An 18,675-nucleotide genomic window follows, 5' to 3' on the forward strand; every position below is an offset into this window, starting at 1 on the left:
AGATGAAAGTATATTTTGCATTTCCTTTGGAAATCAAGGTCCCAGAGTCTGGAGGAAGAGTGGAGAGGTCACTAGGGTTGAGCGAAACGGATCGTTCATTTTCAAAAGTCGCCGACTTTTGGCAAAGTCGGGTTTCATGAAACCCGACCCGATCCCTGTGTGGGGTCGGCCATGCGGTACGCGACTTTCGCGCCAAAGTCGCGTTTCGTATGACGCGCTTGGCTCCATTTTTTCAGCCAATGAAGGAGCGTGGGCAGAGTGATGACATAGGTCTTAGGGGCATGGACGCCTATCGTCATCTTGTCGCTTGTGCGCTGTAGCGATTTGAAATGTGTAACACCAGCTTTTCTGTTGAGAGAGAGAGAGAGAGACAGTGCCACATGCTGATCTCCTCCATGCCATATTGATGCAGTAATTAATGCAAAAGGAGCCCTAACCAAGTATTGAGTGCATTTACTGAACATATATTTCAGTAGGCCAACATTTTGGATTTTAAAATCATTTTTCAAGCTGGTGTTATAAAGTATTCTAATTTACTGAGAAAATGACTTGATTTTTCATTGGCTTTAAGCCTTAATCATCAACATTAACAGAAACAAAAACTTGAAATAGATCACTCTGTTTCTAATGACTATAAAATATATGAGATTCACTTTTTGTATTGAAGAACTGAAATAAATTAACTTTTTGATTATATTCTAATTTAGACTGAAGCACTTGTATATGTTATGCAAATACTGTATGCAAGTGAAGAATGTCAATTGTATGTTAAAAGATTGTCTACATTCATTTAAAAAAACAAACAAAAAACAACACAAAAACACCAGGCTAGGTGTAATGCAAAAATAGGGATTTTTGTGTACTCACCGTAAAATCCTTTTCTCCGAGCCATTCATTGGGGGACACAGACCGTGGGTGTATGCTGCTGCCAATAGGAGGCTGACACTAAGTGATACAAAAAAAGTTAGCTCCTCCCCTGCAGTATACACCCTCCTGCTGGCTCTCAGCTAACCAGTTCGGTGCAAAAGCAGTAGGAGATCAATAACAATATATGAGCGTATAGCATGTCATATTATAAAAAAACAAGCATAAGCTAATAACAGGGTGGGAGCTGTGTCCCCCAATGAATGGCTCGGAGAAAAGGATTTTACGGTGAGTACACAAAAATCCCTATTTCTCCTTCGCCTCATTGGGGGACACAGACCGTGGGACGTCCCAAAGCAGTCCCTGGGTGGGGACAACAATAGATCAGGCCCTGTGTAACCGCTACTTACAAGTGCGCCACCGTGGCCTGCAGAGTCCGCCTGCCCAGACTCACATCTGTGGAAGTGTGGGAATTATAGTGCTTCAAGAATGCATGTGGACTGGACGAATTCGCAAGCTTGCAGGCGTGCCTTGCTGATGCCTGGTGCCTAGAACCCTTGATAGACAGGGAGATAGGCTGACATCTAGCACGGAAGGACTCCTGGATGGTGAAAGGAATTCACCATGTTATCATGGTCGATGAAACGGCTAAACCCTTCCTGAAAATGTCAGGAAGCCTTCCTCTACCGTCAGGAAGCCCAAATAAAACATCCAACCTTCAGAAGGACGCCGTCCTCAAGACATACCTACTCAGAGCACTCACTTCGTCCAGAATATGGGGCCAAAAGAGATGAGGGAAGAACTATGCCTTCATAACAGTGGTAATACAGTACCACCTTGGTAACAAGGGATGGAGATGGCCTGAGGACAACCTTGCCTCGAAGGTAATAAGGGAAAAAAGTCTGAAAGAGCAGAGAAGCTAGCTCCGAAGACTCGTCAGAGTGAGAATATCGCAGAGGAGAACGGGACGACTTTCCCTGATAGTAAAGTCTGCCCGGATGAAAAAGGAGCCTACTGTAAGGCTCTTAGGAATAATAAGGTCCCAATGATCTAACGGTATGCGATAGGGAAGAACTACGTGTGAAAACTCCCTGTGAGAAAGTCCCTACTTGCAGTTGTGCTGCGATAAGGCGAGAAGATACTAGCTCCGCAAACAAAAAAACGGACGTGGTCAGTGCGGATCTCTGAGGATCACTGGTGCCCCTTTCTGCTTCCGAAAGGCTTTCGGAAGCAGTGGAAGGGGAGTTCGGCTGAATTTGTTTGCCGTTCAGAGTTCTACTTCTGGGATATATACTGCCGAGATCACCGAATAATAGACTTCGGCCCATCAGAGAAAGTGAGGTACCTCGGTCATGGTGCCTGACAGTGGGTACCTGCTAGATGACTGACGTAAGGCACCGTCATGGCATTATCCAATTGAATTCGGATAGGGTGACCCGCCAGAAGGCAGTGGACCTGCTGTAAGACTACCGTTCGGATCTCCAGAACAATGATGGGGAGAAGAAGACTGACATTGGTAGTTACTAACAACCATTGAACCGGGAGAAAGGCCCTGGATGAAGAAGGAGCTCAGAGACTATTGTCTGAAAGTCTGTTTGACTTGCTGAAAACGAGCGGAGCAAAGGAAACCGCTTCCATTGTCGTCACCATTTTTCCTCAGAACTCTCTTAGCAAATCGAATGAAATGAGGGGGTGAGTAATCAAGTCCTCAGAACTCTCCTTGCGCGAGCTCCCTGTTGAAGGGCCATGACCTTGTCTCGAGGAAGAATTACCATCCTTCTAGAAGTGTGCAGGATCATCCTCAAAAAGGATATCTGCTGGGCTCGAAATGAGGAGAACTTGTCTAAGTGTAGCTGCCAGCCCAGGAGAGAACGTATCGCAAGAGATATAGACGACTCAGCGTAGTCCTGGAAGAGCGGCTAGACAGACCAAACAGGGCAGGACGAGCACGCCTCTAGAGTGCAAGAGAAACATGACATCCGCCATGACCCGAGCGAACACTCTGGGTGCGGAAGCAAGGCCGAAGGACAAGGTAGTGATTTGAAAATGCTGTTGACGAATTGAAAGGCGAAGGAATTTTTGCAGAGGGCAAGCAACCCGAATGTCGATGGATGCCGGAAACTGCACCTTTTTCTGTTGAAGTAATGGCTGAGCGGAGAAACTCCATCCAAAGAAGGAGGACCATGTCAAAGGTTGTTAGAAGTTTGAGGTCCAGGGTCGATGTTACTTTTCGTCTCCCTGTTTGGAACAAGATCCCTTAGATCTAGACTGTGCTGGACAATCCTTATACAATCCTTTGTCAGACTCCCGCTCAAAGGATTTGATTGGCCAGTTGTTGCTGGTGTGAATCAAGGTAGTTAAGGTCTCCAGCCAGGAGACCATTGCTCTAGCAATCCATGCGGCCGCTAGGGAGGATAGAGCGCTGGACCCGAAGCCGCAAGACGGAACGAACCAGATTTACTATCTGACAGTCCGTGGTATTTTTAATTGATGACCCATCAGGTAGGGATACTGGTAGGTATACCACAGGAGATTCTACCCGGTTATTCTGCCCCATGGCAGAATGTGCGGCTGCATCCAGCAGGTCATAGTCTCTTGCCATCTCCTCTTTTCACGGTGCAGAGATAAAAATTAGGAACCCTCGATCCATCAACCTCTTAACAGGGAAGTGGAGAGGAATTGTCCGCCTTCTTGCATCATCCACTAAATAGTGGTGATGCAGAGGGGGGAGCTCGTACGCCAAAAAGGGTGCCTCTATATGTCCACAGAGTTCAGGTCTCCAGGTGGACAGGACAGGTTGTCTGGCGTTAGGCCTGGATACAGAAGAGGAAACATGGAGACGACACTCCGTGTGCTCATCTGTTGATGGTGTGGGGAGATCGGTGCCCTTTAAAGGACCCGTCACCCTTAAAAAAACAGGCCAGGCATGGCATCCCACGTAGAGGCTTCTGTCCAGTGAATCGCTTATCCGAATTGAATGGCAAATACTCTCGAGGGAGTTTAGTCTCTGAAGCTCTGGCAAGCTCAGGCAATATCCAATCCATATTCAGAGCCTTGTTGTCCTCAAATCATTGGTGAGGGAGCAGGAAATGAAAAACTTCCGTTTTCTAGATGCCTGTATGTTTCTAGACGCCTGCACGTTTCTAGAATACTTGCGGCCCCTGCTAGCCGACGGCTCCCATGTAGGATAGGGACCATGTATATTGGTCCTGCGAGCACTCCAAACACAGAGGGTACACAGAGGGATTCAATCTCCTGGTCAGAGAACCATGGATTGGTCAGTGAAGAAGTCCACTGAGGGGAACTAGAAGATAAAGCTGGGGTCGGCGGCGGAGGGCTCCTCGGACTGATCAAGCGCCTTTAAGACCAGGGAATACTGGTCATGCGCCTTTAGGACCAGGAAATACTGGTCATGCGCCTTTAAGACCAGAGAATACTGGTCATGCGCCTTTAAGACCAGAGAATACTGGTCATGCGCCTTTAAGACCAGAGAATACTGGTCATGCGCCTTTAAGACCAGAGAATACTGGTCATGCGCCTTTAAGACCAGAGAATACTGGTCATGCGCCTTTAAGACCAGAGAATACTGGTCATGCGCCTTTAAGGCCAGAGAATACTGGTCATGCGCCTTTAAGACCAGAGAATACTGGTCATGCGCCTTTAAGACCAGAGAATACTAGTCATGCACCTTTAAGACCAGAGAATACTGGTCATGCGCCTTTAAGACCAGAGAATACTGGTCATGCTCCTTTAAGACCAGAGAATACTGGTCATGCGCCTTTAAGACCAGAGAATACTAGTCATGCACCTTTAAGACCAGAGAATAGTGGACAAGCACCTTTAAGACCAGAGAATACTGGTTGTGCACCTTTAAGACCAGGGAATACTGGTCATGCGCCTTTAAGACCAGGGAATACTGGTCATGCACCTTTAAGACCAGAGAATAGTGGACATGCACCTTTAAGACCAGAGAATACTGGTTGTGCACCTTTAAGACCAGGGAATACTGGTCATGCGACTTTTAAGACCAGGGAATACTGGTCATGCACCTTTAAGACCAGGGACTACTGGTCATGCGCCTTTAAGACTGGGAATACTGGCCATATGACTTTAAGACCAGGGACTACTAATCGTGTGCCTTTAAGACCAGGTACTTCCTTACCCGGGTACTGATGTAGAGTCGATGTGCCCCTTTAATGCAAAAATACTGTCACCCCAGTGTGAGCTGGCCGGGTGGACCAAGATGGCCATCGGGAGCTGCAGAGTTGATAAAATCTCGCAGAGAGCGAGAAGCGCCAATTTGGGGGGCGGAGCCACAGACACGATGCTGAATAGGCCTAAGCCGGGGCCTAAATTTCTGTAGCCGGCGGACGTCATCAGTGGGTCGTTCCAGGCAAGACTTCCAGGATGCGGCCTACAAATCGGCCGAAGCCAGGGACTAAATTTTTGCAGCCATCCAGAGCGTTACCTCAGAGAGGTGGGCCACAGGGAAGTGGCTGAGGCTGCCTGTCAGCATGTGGATATCCCACTGAAGATGGATCCACTCACCATGGGTGCACGTCCCGGCATGGAGCCGCCGCGGATGTGGGTTTCAGCGCTGTTCTGTGCAGCGTGGACGGTGCAGGGATAAGCCTCAATCCATCATCCGTTTGTTAGGAGGTGGAGAGGACCCGTCCGCCTCCTTGTGCCATCCGCTTTCACAGTGGTGGGACAGTGGGGGCTGCTCGGACGCCATAGAGAGGGGCCTCTGTACAGCCACGGAGCTCAGTCCGGGTGGACAGGGCCAGTTGTCCGGCATTAGGCCTGGCTCCAGGAGAGGATACATGGAGGCGACACTCCATGTGGTCGCCTGCTGCTGGTGTGGGGAGATCGGGACCATGAAAGGAACCGTCGCCCCTGAAGTGAGCTCAGGCATGGCTTCCCACGTCGCAGGAGAGGGTACGGGGAGGTATACTCGCCGTGCTCGCCTGTTGATGGTTCGGGGGAGATCGGAACCTTGAAAGGAACCGTCGCCCCCTTCACTCCGTTAATTAAAAAATAAAAATTTACAGAAAAGTAAATAATAAAATAAAAACAGACCCATGTGCCTCCTACAGACACTAAGCAAGAACTGGTTAGCTGAGAGCCAGCAGGAGGGTGTATACTGCAGGGGAGGAGATCACTTTTTTTGTATCACTTAGTGTCAGCCTCCTATTGGCAGCAGCATACACCCACGGTCTGTGTCCCCCAATGAGGCGAAGGAGAAATGTAAAAAAAAAAAAAAAATTCACACCTCATTGGGCCTGTTTTTTTGGTTTGCTTATTGATATTAGTTGCTTTTCTTTAAAAGGTTAACATTTCCATTAATTGTTATTGAGTAACCAATGATATACCTTATTATTCTGGAAAAAGTTCTTTGGCTTGAAAGAGAAAAGAAGAGGTTTCTTGTGATCAGCAGGATGTTTCCGATGCACGTCATCAGCCTTGTATTGCAGCATTCTCCCGGTCTTGTTGACCATCCAGTAGGGACTATGAATTGCTAGAATAGTTTGCCCCGTAGTATAAGTGACATGGACAGCGATATCCAGCTCTACCTTCTCCAGCTCGGAGATACTGCTGAATGTGATGAAGTGAATATCTGCCTGCTTGCTTTGGATGTGATACTTGACTTCCCAGTTGAAGTCAAGATAATTTAATAAGCGCAATCTCAGCTTAGTTTCGTCTATGACTGCACTATGTATCTGGACTGAACAGCCATCTTCTATCAGAACACGCTCATTCTCTGCACCCTGTGAACAAAACAAATATATTTAACTATACAAAGTCAGAACAAGCCATTTAAATTGGCCTTGCTACAAGAAACATGGTCTCTAAACTGATCATCTGATCTCTTAGACCTGATGAAGCTCCAAGGGCCTAATCCATTGTGATGGTTTCCCAGCCTGCTCATTTTAATTTGAGGTTTATTCAGCCATCCAGATATGGATTTTCAAAGTAAACACACTAGCCTCATCAGGTTGAAAAGATCCAATTATGATTTCAGATAGTTTTGTAAAATCTGATGACAGATCTGCTTTTAGAGGAAACCTGCTAGTAACATATTATTGTTGCAATCTTTAAAGAATATAGTTTTATCCTGCAGAATTGTATATGCAAGTGAGGCAGGAATAGTCCAGTGAGGAGTGACCTGTCCGGCCACATATCTTGTAATCATCCCTCTCTGAGCATGATAGACAGCTTGGGTACACACTCCCCCATGGCTGGATCCTAAGGCAGGCTGGCAACGATATTGGCATACTAGCCCAGGAGATGAGACACCAGCTGGACTGATCCTTCCTCCATAGGATAAGCTGGTATACTAGCCGAGGAGATGAGACACCAGCCACACTAGTCTTGCCTCCATAGGATAAGCTGACATACTAGCCCAGGAGATGAGACACCAGCCGGACTAGTCCTTCCTCCATAGGATAAGCTGGCATACTAGTCCAGGAGATGAGACTCCAGCCGGACTAGTCCTGCCTCCATAGGATAAGCTAGCATACTAGCTGAGGAGATGCGACACCAAACGGACTAATCCTGCCTCCACAGGATAACCTGGCATACTAACCCAGGAGATGAGACACCAGCCGGACTAGTCTTGCCTCCATAGGATAAGCTGACATACTAGCTGAGGAGAAGAGACACCAGCCGGATTAGTCCTGCCTCCATAGGATAAGCTGGCATACTAGCCCAGGAGATGAGACACCAGCCGGACTAGTCCTTCCTCCATAGGATAGGCTGGCATACTAGCCCAGGAGATGAGACTCCAGCTGGACTAGTCCTGCCTCCATAGGATAAGCTAGCATACTAGCTGAGGAGATGCGACACCAAATGGATTAATCCTGCCTCCACAGGATAACCTGGCATACTAACCCAGGTGATGAGACACCAGCTGGACTAGTCCTGCCTCTACAGGATAAGCAGTGTTGAAGGATAAAAGTACATTATATAAAGATTGCAGGATTAGTAAGTCACTATATATGAAAAATCTTATTAGAATTAAGAACGTTGCACCCATGCCACTGTAGTAGCAGCTAGAGACAGTCAGGGGAACTGGACAGGTTTCCTTTAATAACAATGATCATTATACTATACTGCTATACGATCACTTAAAAACAAATACTAAATCAACAGGATTCAACAAACCAAAGGACTGTAACGAATACTAATAAACAGCTTTAATATTGAGTTTCATAGGCCTTTATGAAGCAGACTTGTGAGTAGAAGCCCATACACATACCTCACGAGAGTATGATATTTGGTAAGGAAGCAAATTCTGAAGCACGACATTTGGCCATAAATGAACAACGTATGGCAGATCCCATCTCTTATCGGTACAAGCAGAGGAAATGAGAGTGTCTATCACAGGTACAACATTTACAATGAAAGAATCTGTGTTTCTTTTGCGAGACTGACACTTTCTCCCCAACAGTGAACCTTGATTTTCTAAGAACTCTTCAAAGTCAATCCCTTCACATTTCTCATACTCTTCTTGGGCTGGTTTTAAGCACAGTGTTGATCTGGAAAAAAAAAGAGTATATTATGAAAGGACAGTCCAATAGAGGGCACATTATCACCCCTTCCTTTATAGTAATCTAGTGTTAGCTAAATATGAGATAACGAACCATAACTCCTGGGCTCCTTACATGGCCTCTAGGTATCTGGCTTCCATATTTTATCAGGGTAACCTGCCCTAGTGTGTTTGCGAGATTTTATCCAAGATCTGGAATCAAGGTTGTAGGAATCAATGGGGGCAATACCCGAGTACAAGTCGGTGCTATGTAAGATCAATGTTGGCTTATGTTCCATCAGTTTGTGTTAGGGTGTCGAACATTATAATTCTCACAGAGCTACAGTAAGGTGACAGATTTGGCAATATTTGCACAAGTTTCCTGATGCAAATGCATTGAATAATAAGATGTTTGGGTTGAAAGCCATGTTTATAAAGCCTCTACCTAACTTTTCCTAATGCATTGGTATCAGCCCCATTGATGAAATTGATGCCCAATGCACTGACGAAGAATTAGCAACAATGACACAACATACGAATAGAGTACCAATATTAATAGCCCGCTATCACTGAGTATAATGTACTATAATATATATATATATATATATGTATAAATATATATATATATATATATATATATATATATATATATATACACATATATTTATTACAGTCCAAAAGTTTGGAAATACCTTCTAATTTAAAGATTTTTCTTTCTTTTATGTGTTAATTCATAGTTTTGATGCCTTCAGTGTGAATGTACAAATTTTCATAGTCATGAAAATACAGGAAAATCTTTAAATGAGAAGGTGTGCCCAAACTTTTGGTCTGTACTATATTTTATATATATATATATATGTATATATATATATATATATATATATATATATATATATATATATATATATATATATATATATATATATATATATATATATATATATATATATATATATATGTATATATATATATATATATATATATATATACACACACACACACACACATACATGCATACACACACTAGTTGTGACGAGCTTTTGGTTGCTGCTAATCTACGTGCCCATTTCAATTATTGGTCAGACGGGTAAAAACAATTATTCTTAAACTTCTAGTAGATCTAAGTGTTGTTCCCAATCCTGACATAGCTTGACTGTCACAAAGAAAAGCAAGTTTACGTTGCCACTAGAAAATAAAACTGTACCTGTAGGATGACAGTGGGATGTTAAAATCACTTTCTGGTTCAGCAGTCCCCATACATGTGTCATCGTAATAAATTTCAAATGGTACGGAAAAGTGATTTCTTATCTGCAAAGTATCATACGATGACAAAACAGAGATGATAATAATCTGCGATATGTTTGATTTGTTCAGAGATTTTAAATAAATAAATAAATAAATAAATAAATGACGCTATCACTAAGAAATCCATTCTTATAAAAAGGTAGAACTCTTGTAATGCTGTTGCCTGTTTTGGCACAAGTGTATATAGAAACTAATTACGGTAAACTTAAAATTATTTTTGACATGTTGTGACCCCTGTTAGACACAGTTAATCTAATTCAGATCCTGAGACCTCCACTGATTGCTCATTCCGGGGTCCAGCTTGTGCACAAACCCACACAGAGCAGTGTATGGGCTCAACAGAAAGCCTGTGGGTCCATACATCGTGATGTGCATGCTCAAGGAAATGCTTGGCATTTCTGCCTTCAATTGAGCATTCAGTGGGGTCCAGGCCCTCAAAAAAGTGCATCAGGGACTATGACATGTCAAAAATGTTTCTAACTTTATTTACATGTTCACAGATTATTCTAACTAGCATGGTACCACTTTTTTTGCTGTGAACTGCCAATCTGCATTTCTAGGTAAGAATGGCAGCATGTGAAAAGTCTATTATTTGAAGGTTTTATGTGCATGAGCTATGGGATATCCCATTGTTAATACTTCTTAGAGGGACAGGATTGTTTTGCCTTCATATGTTTAATGTGTTGTCCAGTGACAACGAGTTATCGCCTATCCATATCGGTGGGTGCCCCCTCTGCTGGGACCTGCACCAATTAGCAGATCAGTGAAATTTTATCCCCAATGGAGAACTTTTATCCCTGTGTCAAAATGGTCAGGTCACAATCCTAACTGCCAATCTATTCATTCCCCATGGGGTGGCCGGAAAAAAGCCGAGTGCATGAAGAGAATAGAGCAGTAGTCAAACATCTGCAATGCTGTTCCATAAAAGCTGCACCTTCTGGAGATCATTGCGGGTCCCAGCGATCGGACCCCCACCAATCAGCAAGCTATTACCTATCATGCAGAAAAGATTTAACTTGTTTTTACCAGATAAGCCCTTTAAATAATACAAATTGAAAGGCATAATAATAGCTAACATGATCTGCTTATACCTGCAATGGTGACCGAATTGTTACCGATTTTGATCCTTCCACAGAGTCGATTTGACAAACAATGTATCGCTCAACACCAGATTCGGAATGTCTTACGCAGTAAAGGCTTCGACCCACTTTAGTTAAAGGGATCTTATCACTGGAGGAGTGATTCAATGGAGCTGGTATGGAGGAAAATAATCAGCTTGGTTTACAAGTCCTAAAAACAGCTTTATAATTCTCATGCAGTCGGAAGAGGACTGAAAACTTTGAAATTAGAATTATATTATTGTGACAGAAATTCGTTTTTTTTTGTGCTCTCAATGTTATCTTCAAAAGACCATTAACAAGTTATATTATGCAGCAAGACTGACAAAACCTGCAGGTATACGCATAAAATGCCGGATTCATTACTTAATAGATATTAAATAGGTGGTAAAAAATAGAATTTTATTCCAGTGCGATTAAAAAATTAATGACATCTTCAATTCCTGCCAGCAATGTAATATCAATTTCCTACGCGTTTCTGACCGGATTTTCGGCTTGATGAGTTTTTCCTATTGGATCCAAACCGCGCTGAGTCTTGCAGAAGTGGCGTCCCTGTGCCGAAGATCCCAGTCATATGGCAGGGGTGAGCTGGTTGCCCTTATTTTTATTAAATAGGTTTCCCAACAAGTAAAGAAAAACATATCTTTCTCCAAATAAAGCTGGAACTTCATCATCTCTACAAAGTCATGACTTGTGTAATGTAGAAGCAGGAAGCGATGACAAGCGGTAAGGGTGCTTTCACATTGCGTTCCGACACCCGTTTGGTGGCACCGTCGTGGCTTACGTCTGAATCTAAATTGGGTTATTTATTGTCCCAACTCGGTATAGGCTCCGCTACCTCATGTATCATTGCATGCCAATGATATGCTACCTGATCATGGCAGTCAGCACAGTGTACAATACAGTTAGGGTGCTTTCACATTGCGTTCAGGCACCCGCTCGGTGGCACCGTTGGGGGTTATATATGAATCGCCCACAAAACGGGATTAGCACGTCTGTGTCGATGGAGTCCTAGACTAGAATGATGCCAACAGAGCGGACTCACGCTCATCATGCGAATGTGCCATGCATCATCCACTCCATTATAGTTTATGGCCCTGTCGGCGCATACGCCCAAATCCAATTTTGCTGACTGTTCAGACGTAAATCACTGAAAGTGCCGCCGAGCGGGTGCCTGAACGCAATGTGAAAGCAACGTAACTAAACTGCTCACTGCTAGCTACCATATCATTGGGATGCAATGATACATGAGGAAGCAGGGCCCGTACTGAGTTGGGAGAATAAATGTTATTCTCACTTGGATAATCTATATTTTTAGGAGTTAGAAAAACATTTTAACAACGTAATTTCATTAGGATTTTTTTCTAGAGCAATAGAAGGTTTCTCAACAAAAGAGAAATAATTTATTTTTCAAAGCATGCGTTGGTTACTTACTGAGCAGGATATAGAAGTGTTTGCTGCTAAGGCTGGTCATTGCAGAAAACTGATCAGCCTGGGTTTTGGCACGGACATAATCCATGCTAAGTCTCTCGCCATCTCCCAGTTCTATGCTCTTCGAATGTGAATCAACATTTAATGCAGTAAATGAATCACTTGGAGAGACAGAAATAGGGAGGCCCAGAAAATTCTGGATCACAAATGGAGCTTGATCCTTTTTGAAGACATCAGATGTTTTGCTGGCTGCTTCCGCAAAAGCCTGTGATACAAAATGTGCAGTACAACATCAATAACGAATGCAAAACTGTAATTTAATACAAACAATATATTCATTGTGAAAACATGTATACAGAGGGTCTCCATCACTGTTACGACACTCTCTTTCCATCCATTTGCTACATTAATGGACTGGGAGCTCATAAACCACTCTGATCCTTACAGCCATAAGGGGTTTGTGGTGATTAAGGCAAGACATGCTCAGGTGGAAGAAGACCACTACTACCTTTTTGAGGTGACTACAACTTTCTGAGGACAAGTCAAAGACCATCAAAGACCCTGTAGGAGTTATCTGTACAGTCTTCATGAAAGACACAGTGTGTCCTGCAGTTTTGTATACAATTGTCATGTAATAGCGATGGAGGAGTAATTGGCTTCAGTGTATGCCATTGCATGCATCTTCCTAACTTGGTGGAGAACAATACTGCTGTGATTCTTGGGTCAGCTTTTACCAAACTAGAGGTTGGCATAGGTGGATGGTGATGCTCAGTGGTAGGATAGATATTCTGACAATACAGGAAAGTCCATGGCACTCCTCAGTTGTATAGCATGGTAACTTTCAACATGATCTGCTGACAGATCTACTCTTCCCTAGTGAGCAACACCATTAACCAGCATGATAACTAAGGAGTCTAAAGGTCCATTTCCACTGCATGATTTTCAGAAGTGAGTGTTTCTAGGAATGCTCATTTGCTGATAATTGGGCAGGCTAAACAGCCTGCCTACCAACTGACAAATGCTCATTCATTGGGTGGCATGGTTTTTTGCTTTGCTTATGAGATCATCATTCTCAGCACTACATTGTCCTGTGTGAACAGGACCTGTCTTACCATGAACAATAGCAGTATATGCGCACTAAATCTATTACTGATCACTCTGTGCATATCTGTAGCGCCTCCTGCCTATGTAAACAGGCTATTAAATGACTGCCAACCGGCAAACATGTCTTTTCCAATCCAATGATCATTTAATGCCGTGCATCAGCAGGTGTACATGCACCTTTAGAGGATAGCGCTCATCCAAATAATTGTTTATCAACTATCTATCATATGTCAACACCTGAAAATGCTTATAGTGATTTATTGAACTTCTTACCTGTCCTAGGTTAGTTAGGGTAACAATCCCACATTTAGACAGTGTGATGTTGAGCTGGTCTTTGGAGAAAATGTTTATGGCTGTAACATAATCAGGAATCTTGTAGTTCTCCTCTTCACCATCTATTTCACAGGATTGCTTTCTCAACTTCTTTTTCATCTAAAATAAACATTATTGTTATCAAAGGTTCACAAAGTGGTGTACTTTACAACGTATGTACAGTACCAGCTGATATAAATGAAACATCTTAACCCTACCCCTAACCCTACCCCTACCCCTATTCTAACCTTAGTGAAAAAAAAAAAAAAAAATTCTTAATTTTTTTTATTGTCCCTACCAATGGGGGTGACAAAGTGGGGGGGGGTGGCATTTACTATTTTTTTATTTTGATCACTGAGATAGGTTATATCTCAGTGATCAAAATGCACTTTGGAGCGAATCTGCCGGCCGGCAGATTCGGCGGGCGCACTGCGCATGCGCCCGCCATTTTGCAAGATGGCGGCGCCCAGGGAGAAGACAGCCGGACGGACACCGGGACGCCGGGTAAGTATAAGGGGGGGAGATTAGGGCACGGGGGGGGCATCGGAGCACTGGGGGGGGGGCATCGGAGCACGGGGGGAGGGGCATCGGAGCACGGGGGCGGGATCGGAGCACGGGGGGGCAGCCACACTCCGCCCACGCACTTCCGCCCGCTCCCCCGCACTTCCTGCTGCAGCGGTTCTGCACATCAAATCGCAGCAAAACCCGCAGATATATTTTTGATCTGCGGGTTTTACTGCGATTTTGACCTCACAATGGAGGTCTATGGGTGCAGAACCGCTGCGGTTCAGGAAAAAGAAGTGACATGCTCCTTCTTTTTTGCCGCAGCTATTCTGCGCGGCTTTTTAAACGAATTTACGGACCATGTGCACAGCAGTGACTGTTTTCCATAGGGTTACATTGTTATGTACCCTGCATGGAAAACTGCTGCGGAACCGCAGCGGCAATACCGCTGCGGTTCCGCAGTAAAAAACGCACTGTGTGAACATGGCCTTATACTGCTGTACTTGCTACAGGGTTCTGTCTATTAATAATAATAATAATAATTTTATTTACCGTATATACTCGAGTATAAGCTGACCAGAGTATAAGCCGAGACCCCTAATTTTGCCACAAAAAAATGGGAAAACTTAACGACTCGAGTATAAGCCTAGGGTGGAAAATGCAGCAGCTACCGGTAAATGTCAAAAGTAAAAATAGATACCAATAAAAGTGAAATTAATTGAGACATCAGTAGGTTAAGTGTTTTTGAATATCCATATTGAACCAGGAGCCCCATATAATGCTCCATACAGTTCACGATGGGCCCCATAAGATCTTCCATACAAAATACGCCCCATATAATGCTGCACAAATGTTGATTATGACCCCATAAGATGCTCCATAAAGACATTTGCCCCATACAATGCTGCACAAATGTTGATTATGGCCCCATAAGATGCTCCATACAGACATTTGCCCCATATAATGCTGCACAAATGTTGATTATGGCCCCATAAGATGCTCCATACAGACATTTGCCCCATAGAATGCTGCACAAATGTTGATTATGGCCCCATAAGATGCTCCATACAGACATTTGCCCCATATAATGCTCCACAAATGCTGATTATGGCTCCATAAGATGCTCCATAGACACATTTGCCCCATATAATGCTCCACGAATGCTGATTATGGCCACATAAGATGCTCCATACAATGCTGCACATGGCCCATACAGATATTTGCCCCCATATAATGCTGCACATGGCCCCATAAGATGCTCCATACAGATATTTGCCCCATATAATGCTGCACATCGCCCCATACAGATCTCTGCCCCATATAATGCTGCACATGGCCCCATAAGATGCCCCATATAATGCTGCACATGGCCCCATAAGATGCTCCTACAGATATTTGCCCCATATAATGCTGCACATCGCCCCATACAGATATTTGCCCCATATAATGCTGCACATCGCCCCATACAGATATTTGCCCCATATAATGCTGCACATGGCCCCATAAGATGCTCCATACAGACATTTGCCCCATATGCTGTTGCTGCGATAAAAAAAAAATAAAAAAAATGACATACTCACCTCTCAGGCCCCCGGCACTTGCTATTTTCACCTGCTCCGCGTTCCACCGTCTGCGCCGCTGCATCTTCCCCGTCCTCTGCACTGACTGTTCCGGCAGAGGGCGGTGTGCACTAATCTCATCATAACGCCCTCTGACCTGAGCGTCACTGCAGAGGACACGGAAGACGCAGTGGTGGCCGGCGGTGGAACGGGGAGCAGGTGAATATCACGCACTGCATTATACTCACCTGCTCCTGGCGCGGTGTCCCTGGTTCTCCGGCGCCGGCAGCTTCATTACAGTAATGATTATGCAACTCCACCCCTATGGGAGTGCAGTCGGGTCCATATTCATTACTGTAATGAGCGGTACCATGTGACCGCTCACCACAGGAAGAAGCTGCCGGCGCCCGAGAACCAGGGACACTGCGCCAGGAGCAGGTGAGTATTATTACACAGCTGCTGCTCCCCCTCCCCTGCCGACCCTGGGTATGACTCAAGTATAAGCCGAGAGGGGCAATTTCAGCCTAAAAAAATGGGCTGAAATTCTCAGCTTATACTCGAGTATATACGGTATATGGCGCCAACATATTCTGAAGCAATTTACAATCTATTACTCAGTCATCATACATGGCCAACTAAAAACTTTCTGTATGGATCGCAGCACATGAATTTCTATTGGAGATACACTGCCGATCAGCTATTTGTGCTGGCAGTGACCAGATGTGATCAGTTGCAGAGTGGAACAACACAGAACAGTCAACTGCATAGTGGCTTTTTAACATTTTTACGCCATAACAAAGCTTTGTGTTTTGCAGATCAAGTTCAGATGACAATGTGTTTCATTAAAAATTTTAATTGAACTTTAATAAGAAAAAAACCTACCTTAACCTCAAGACTCCAAGGTCGAAAACTATCACTTTTCTCTATTTCCAAAGGTTCTAGCAAAGGCTCCCATACACCAAACATTTCATTGTAGTAATGTACCTGAAAGAAAAAGACACAGGTTCAATTATTGAGCTAAAAAGTCAAATAGAGAAATACACATATCAACATTACATTCCCAAACTAGCAATTTATTTGTTTGGGAAGGGCTTTCAGGATTAGAAGAACATGACTGCTTTCTAAGAATGATATACCAGTCCATAGGTTGTGTGTGGCGTCACCTTATACTTCAATTTAAATGGGCTACAAAATGCCTTTTTGTAGCAAGTAAATGTGTTTTACATTATATGTCACAATCTGCTCAGAGCAATCTAAAGTATTAAAATAGCTAATAAAGCTATACTCACCTCAAGGTCTAGCACAACGTTCTTTGTCACCCCAGCCCATCGTATGATCATCTGGCTACAGCGGAAATGTTACCACTGCAGCCAATCACTAGCCTCACAGGTTTACAGTGCATATGCACTGACACCAATGATTATCAGCACTATTTACTTAAGGTTTATAGGATGTCACTGCAACAGTGGGCAAAACAAAAGACCAGCAGGGAAGTGTCTGGAATGGCAGGATTAAACAGGACAGTATAGTTTTATTAGCTGTTACAATGGTATTGCACGCAGATTTGAAATCTCATTGAAAAACCCTTAAAAAAGCTCTGACAACCCATTCTTCAATACAGACACAATACCAAGCTGGGCTGTTGCTTCTTGTGTGTAGGCTGTATTAGGGCTGTTCCTCACAAATGGAGTAAAAGCAGCCCTGTATGACCTAGCATGGTCAGTGGGGAGATGTTTCAGCTCTTCCAGAGGACAAGACCATTATTGATATTGTTGAATATATAGGATATGTACCTCTAGCTCAAGTTGGCAGTACAGGTTTATAAGTGTGGTCCAGTTCTTAACATTTCCTTTAAATGAGGACTTTGCTAAAAGAATGGGCAATGTTCTGTGGCCAACACCAGCTTCAAGAGTTATGACAATTGAGTCGATGCTCAAGTCTAATTTTTCCCCTGTTAAGACTATCTGGTCTTTTTCACTGTTTTTATTTTCCTTCTCATTTTCTTCTTCAAGAAACCACAATTTTAAATTCTTTAAATCTTTCTTTTTCCAGAGATCTGGTGGGACTGGACTAGTAGCTTCACTGATCGATTCTTTTCTTGATGTTGACAGTGCAGATGTGATGGTGATCACTGTGTTTATTATAACTGGAGAGACCTGTAAAAAAAAAAAAAAAAAAAACGCATATAAATTCTGCAATCTTGTAACACGATGTAGATTATGGTAAGTAATAACACCAAAATATAATGGACCAAGTGTTAGTCTTTTTATAAGAAGTCAATTTTAAAGTGAATAGTGCATAAGACTCATACACAAGGAACAACTCTAAGGTGCTAACAACTACAGTACGTATAACGTATAACATATATACGTATAATATGCTGCAGAGAGTATAATTGCTTATATATTATTGAGGCACGCCGCCGAAACACGCGTAGGGGTTGAGGCACCATTGATGATTGCAGGTAAGCAATAGTGATGAGCGAATATACTCACTACTCGAGACTTTTCGAGCATGCTCGGGGGTCCTCAGAGTATTTTTTTAGTATTCGGAGATTTAGTTTTACTTGCCGTAGCTGAATGATTCACATCTGTTAGCCAGCATAAGTACACGTAGGGTTTGCCTCGTTGCTGGCTAACAGATGTAAATCATTCAGCTGCGGCAAGAAAAACTAAATCTCCGAGCACTAAAAAAATACTCGGAGGACCCCCGAACATGCTCGAGAAATCTCGAGTAACGAGTATATTCGCTCATCACTAGTAAGCAATCAATTATATGCAACGTGGACACATGACTTCTGCCGCCAAATACACGTTTATGTCAGTAAGTCATCGCTGGAGCAGGGAATATAAAAATTGACAGTGGACGGGAGCATCAGGAGTATTTTTTTACACTACGGCTGGTCAATCCATTTAAAGCACTGGTTTGTGACAGAACAAGCCCTTAAGTC

The 18,675-nt window shown here is 43.6% G+C and overlaps 1 protein-coding gene across 2 annotated transcripts in view; it reads right to left on the reverse strand.

Annotated features, from left to right (window-relative positions):
- The window catches only part of VPS13A (vacuolar protein sorting 13 homolog A), a 320,730-nt gene that overhangs the window by 97,270 nt on the left and 204,785 nt on the right, over nt 1–18,675 (reverse strand). For both annotated transcript variants that reach the window (XM_069763032.1, XM_069763023.1), the window contains exons 41-48: nt 17,519–17,881; nt 16,608–16,709; nt 13,624–13,782; nt 12,250–12,511; nt 10,789–10,949; nt 9,597–9,700; nt 8,123–8,402; nt 6,237–6,632 (exon numbers count right to left, since the gene is read on the reverse strand). In XM_069763032.1, the coding sequence (XP_069619133.1) occupies nt 6,237–6,632; nt 8,123–8,402; nt 9,597–9,700; nt 10,789–10,949; nt 12,250–12,511; nt 13,624–13,782; nt 16,608–16,709; nt 17,519–17,881 (1,827 nt within the window). The remainder of the gene's footprint in view (nt 1–6,236; nt 6,633–8,122; nt 8,403–9,596; nt 9,701–10,788; nt 10,950–12,249; nt 12,512–13,623; nt 13,783–16,607; nt 16,710–17,518; nt 17,882–18,675) is intronic.

The sequence above is a fragment of the Ranitomeya imitator genome, chromosome 1, assembly GCF_032444005.1.
Source record: "Ranitomeya imitator isolate aRanImi1 chromosome 1, aRanImi1.pri, whole genome shotgun sequence".
Classification (NCBI taxonomy): Eukaryota; Metazoa; Chordata; class Amphibia; order Anura; family Dendrobatidae; genus Ranitomeya; species Ranitomeya imitator.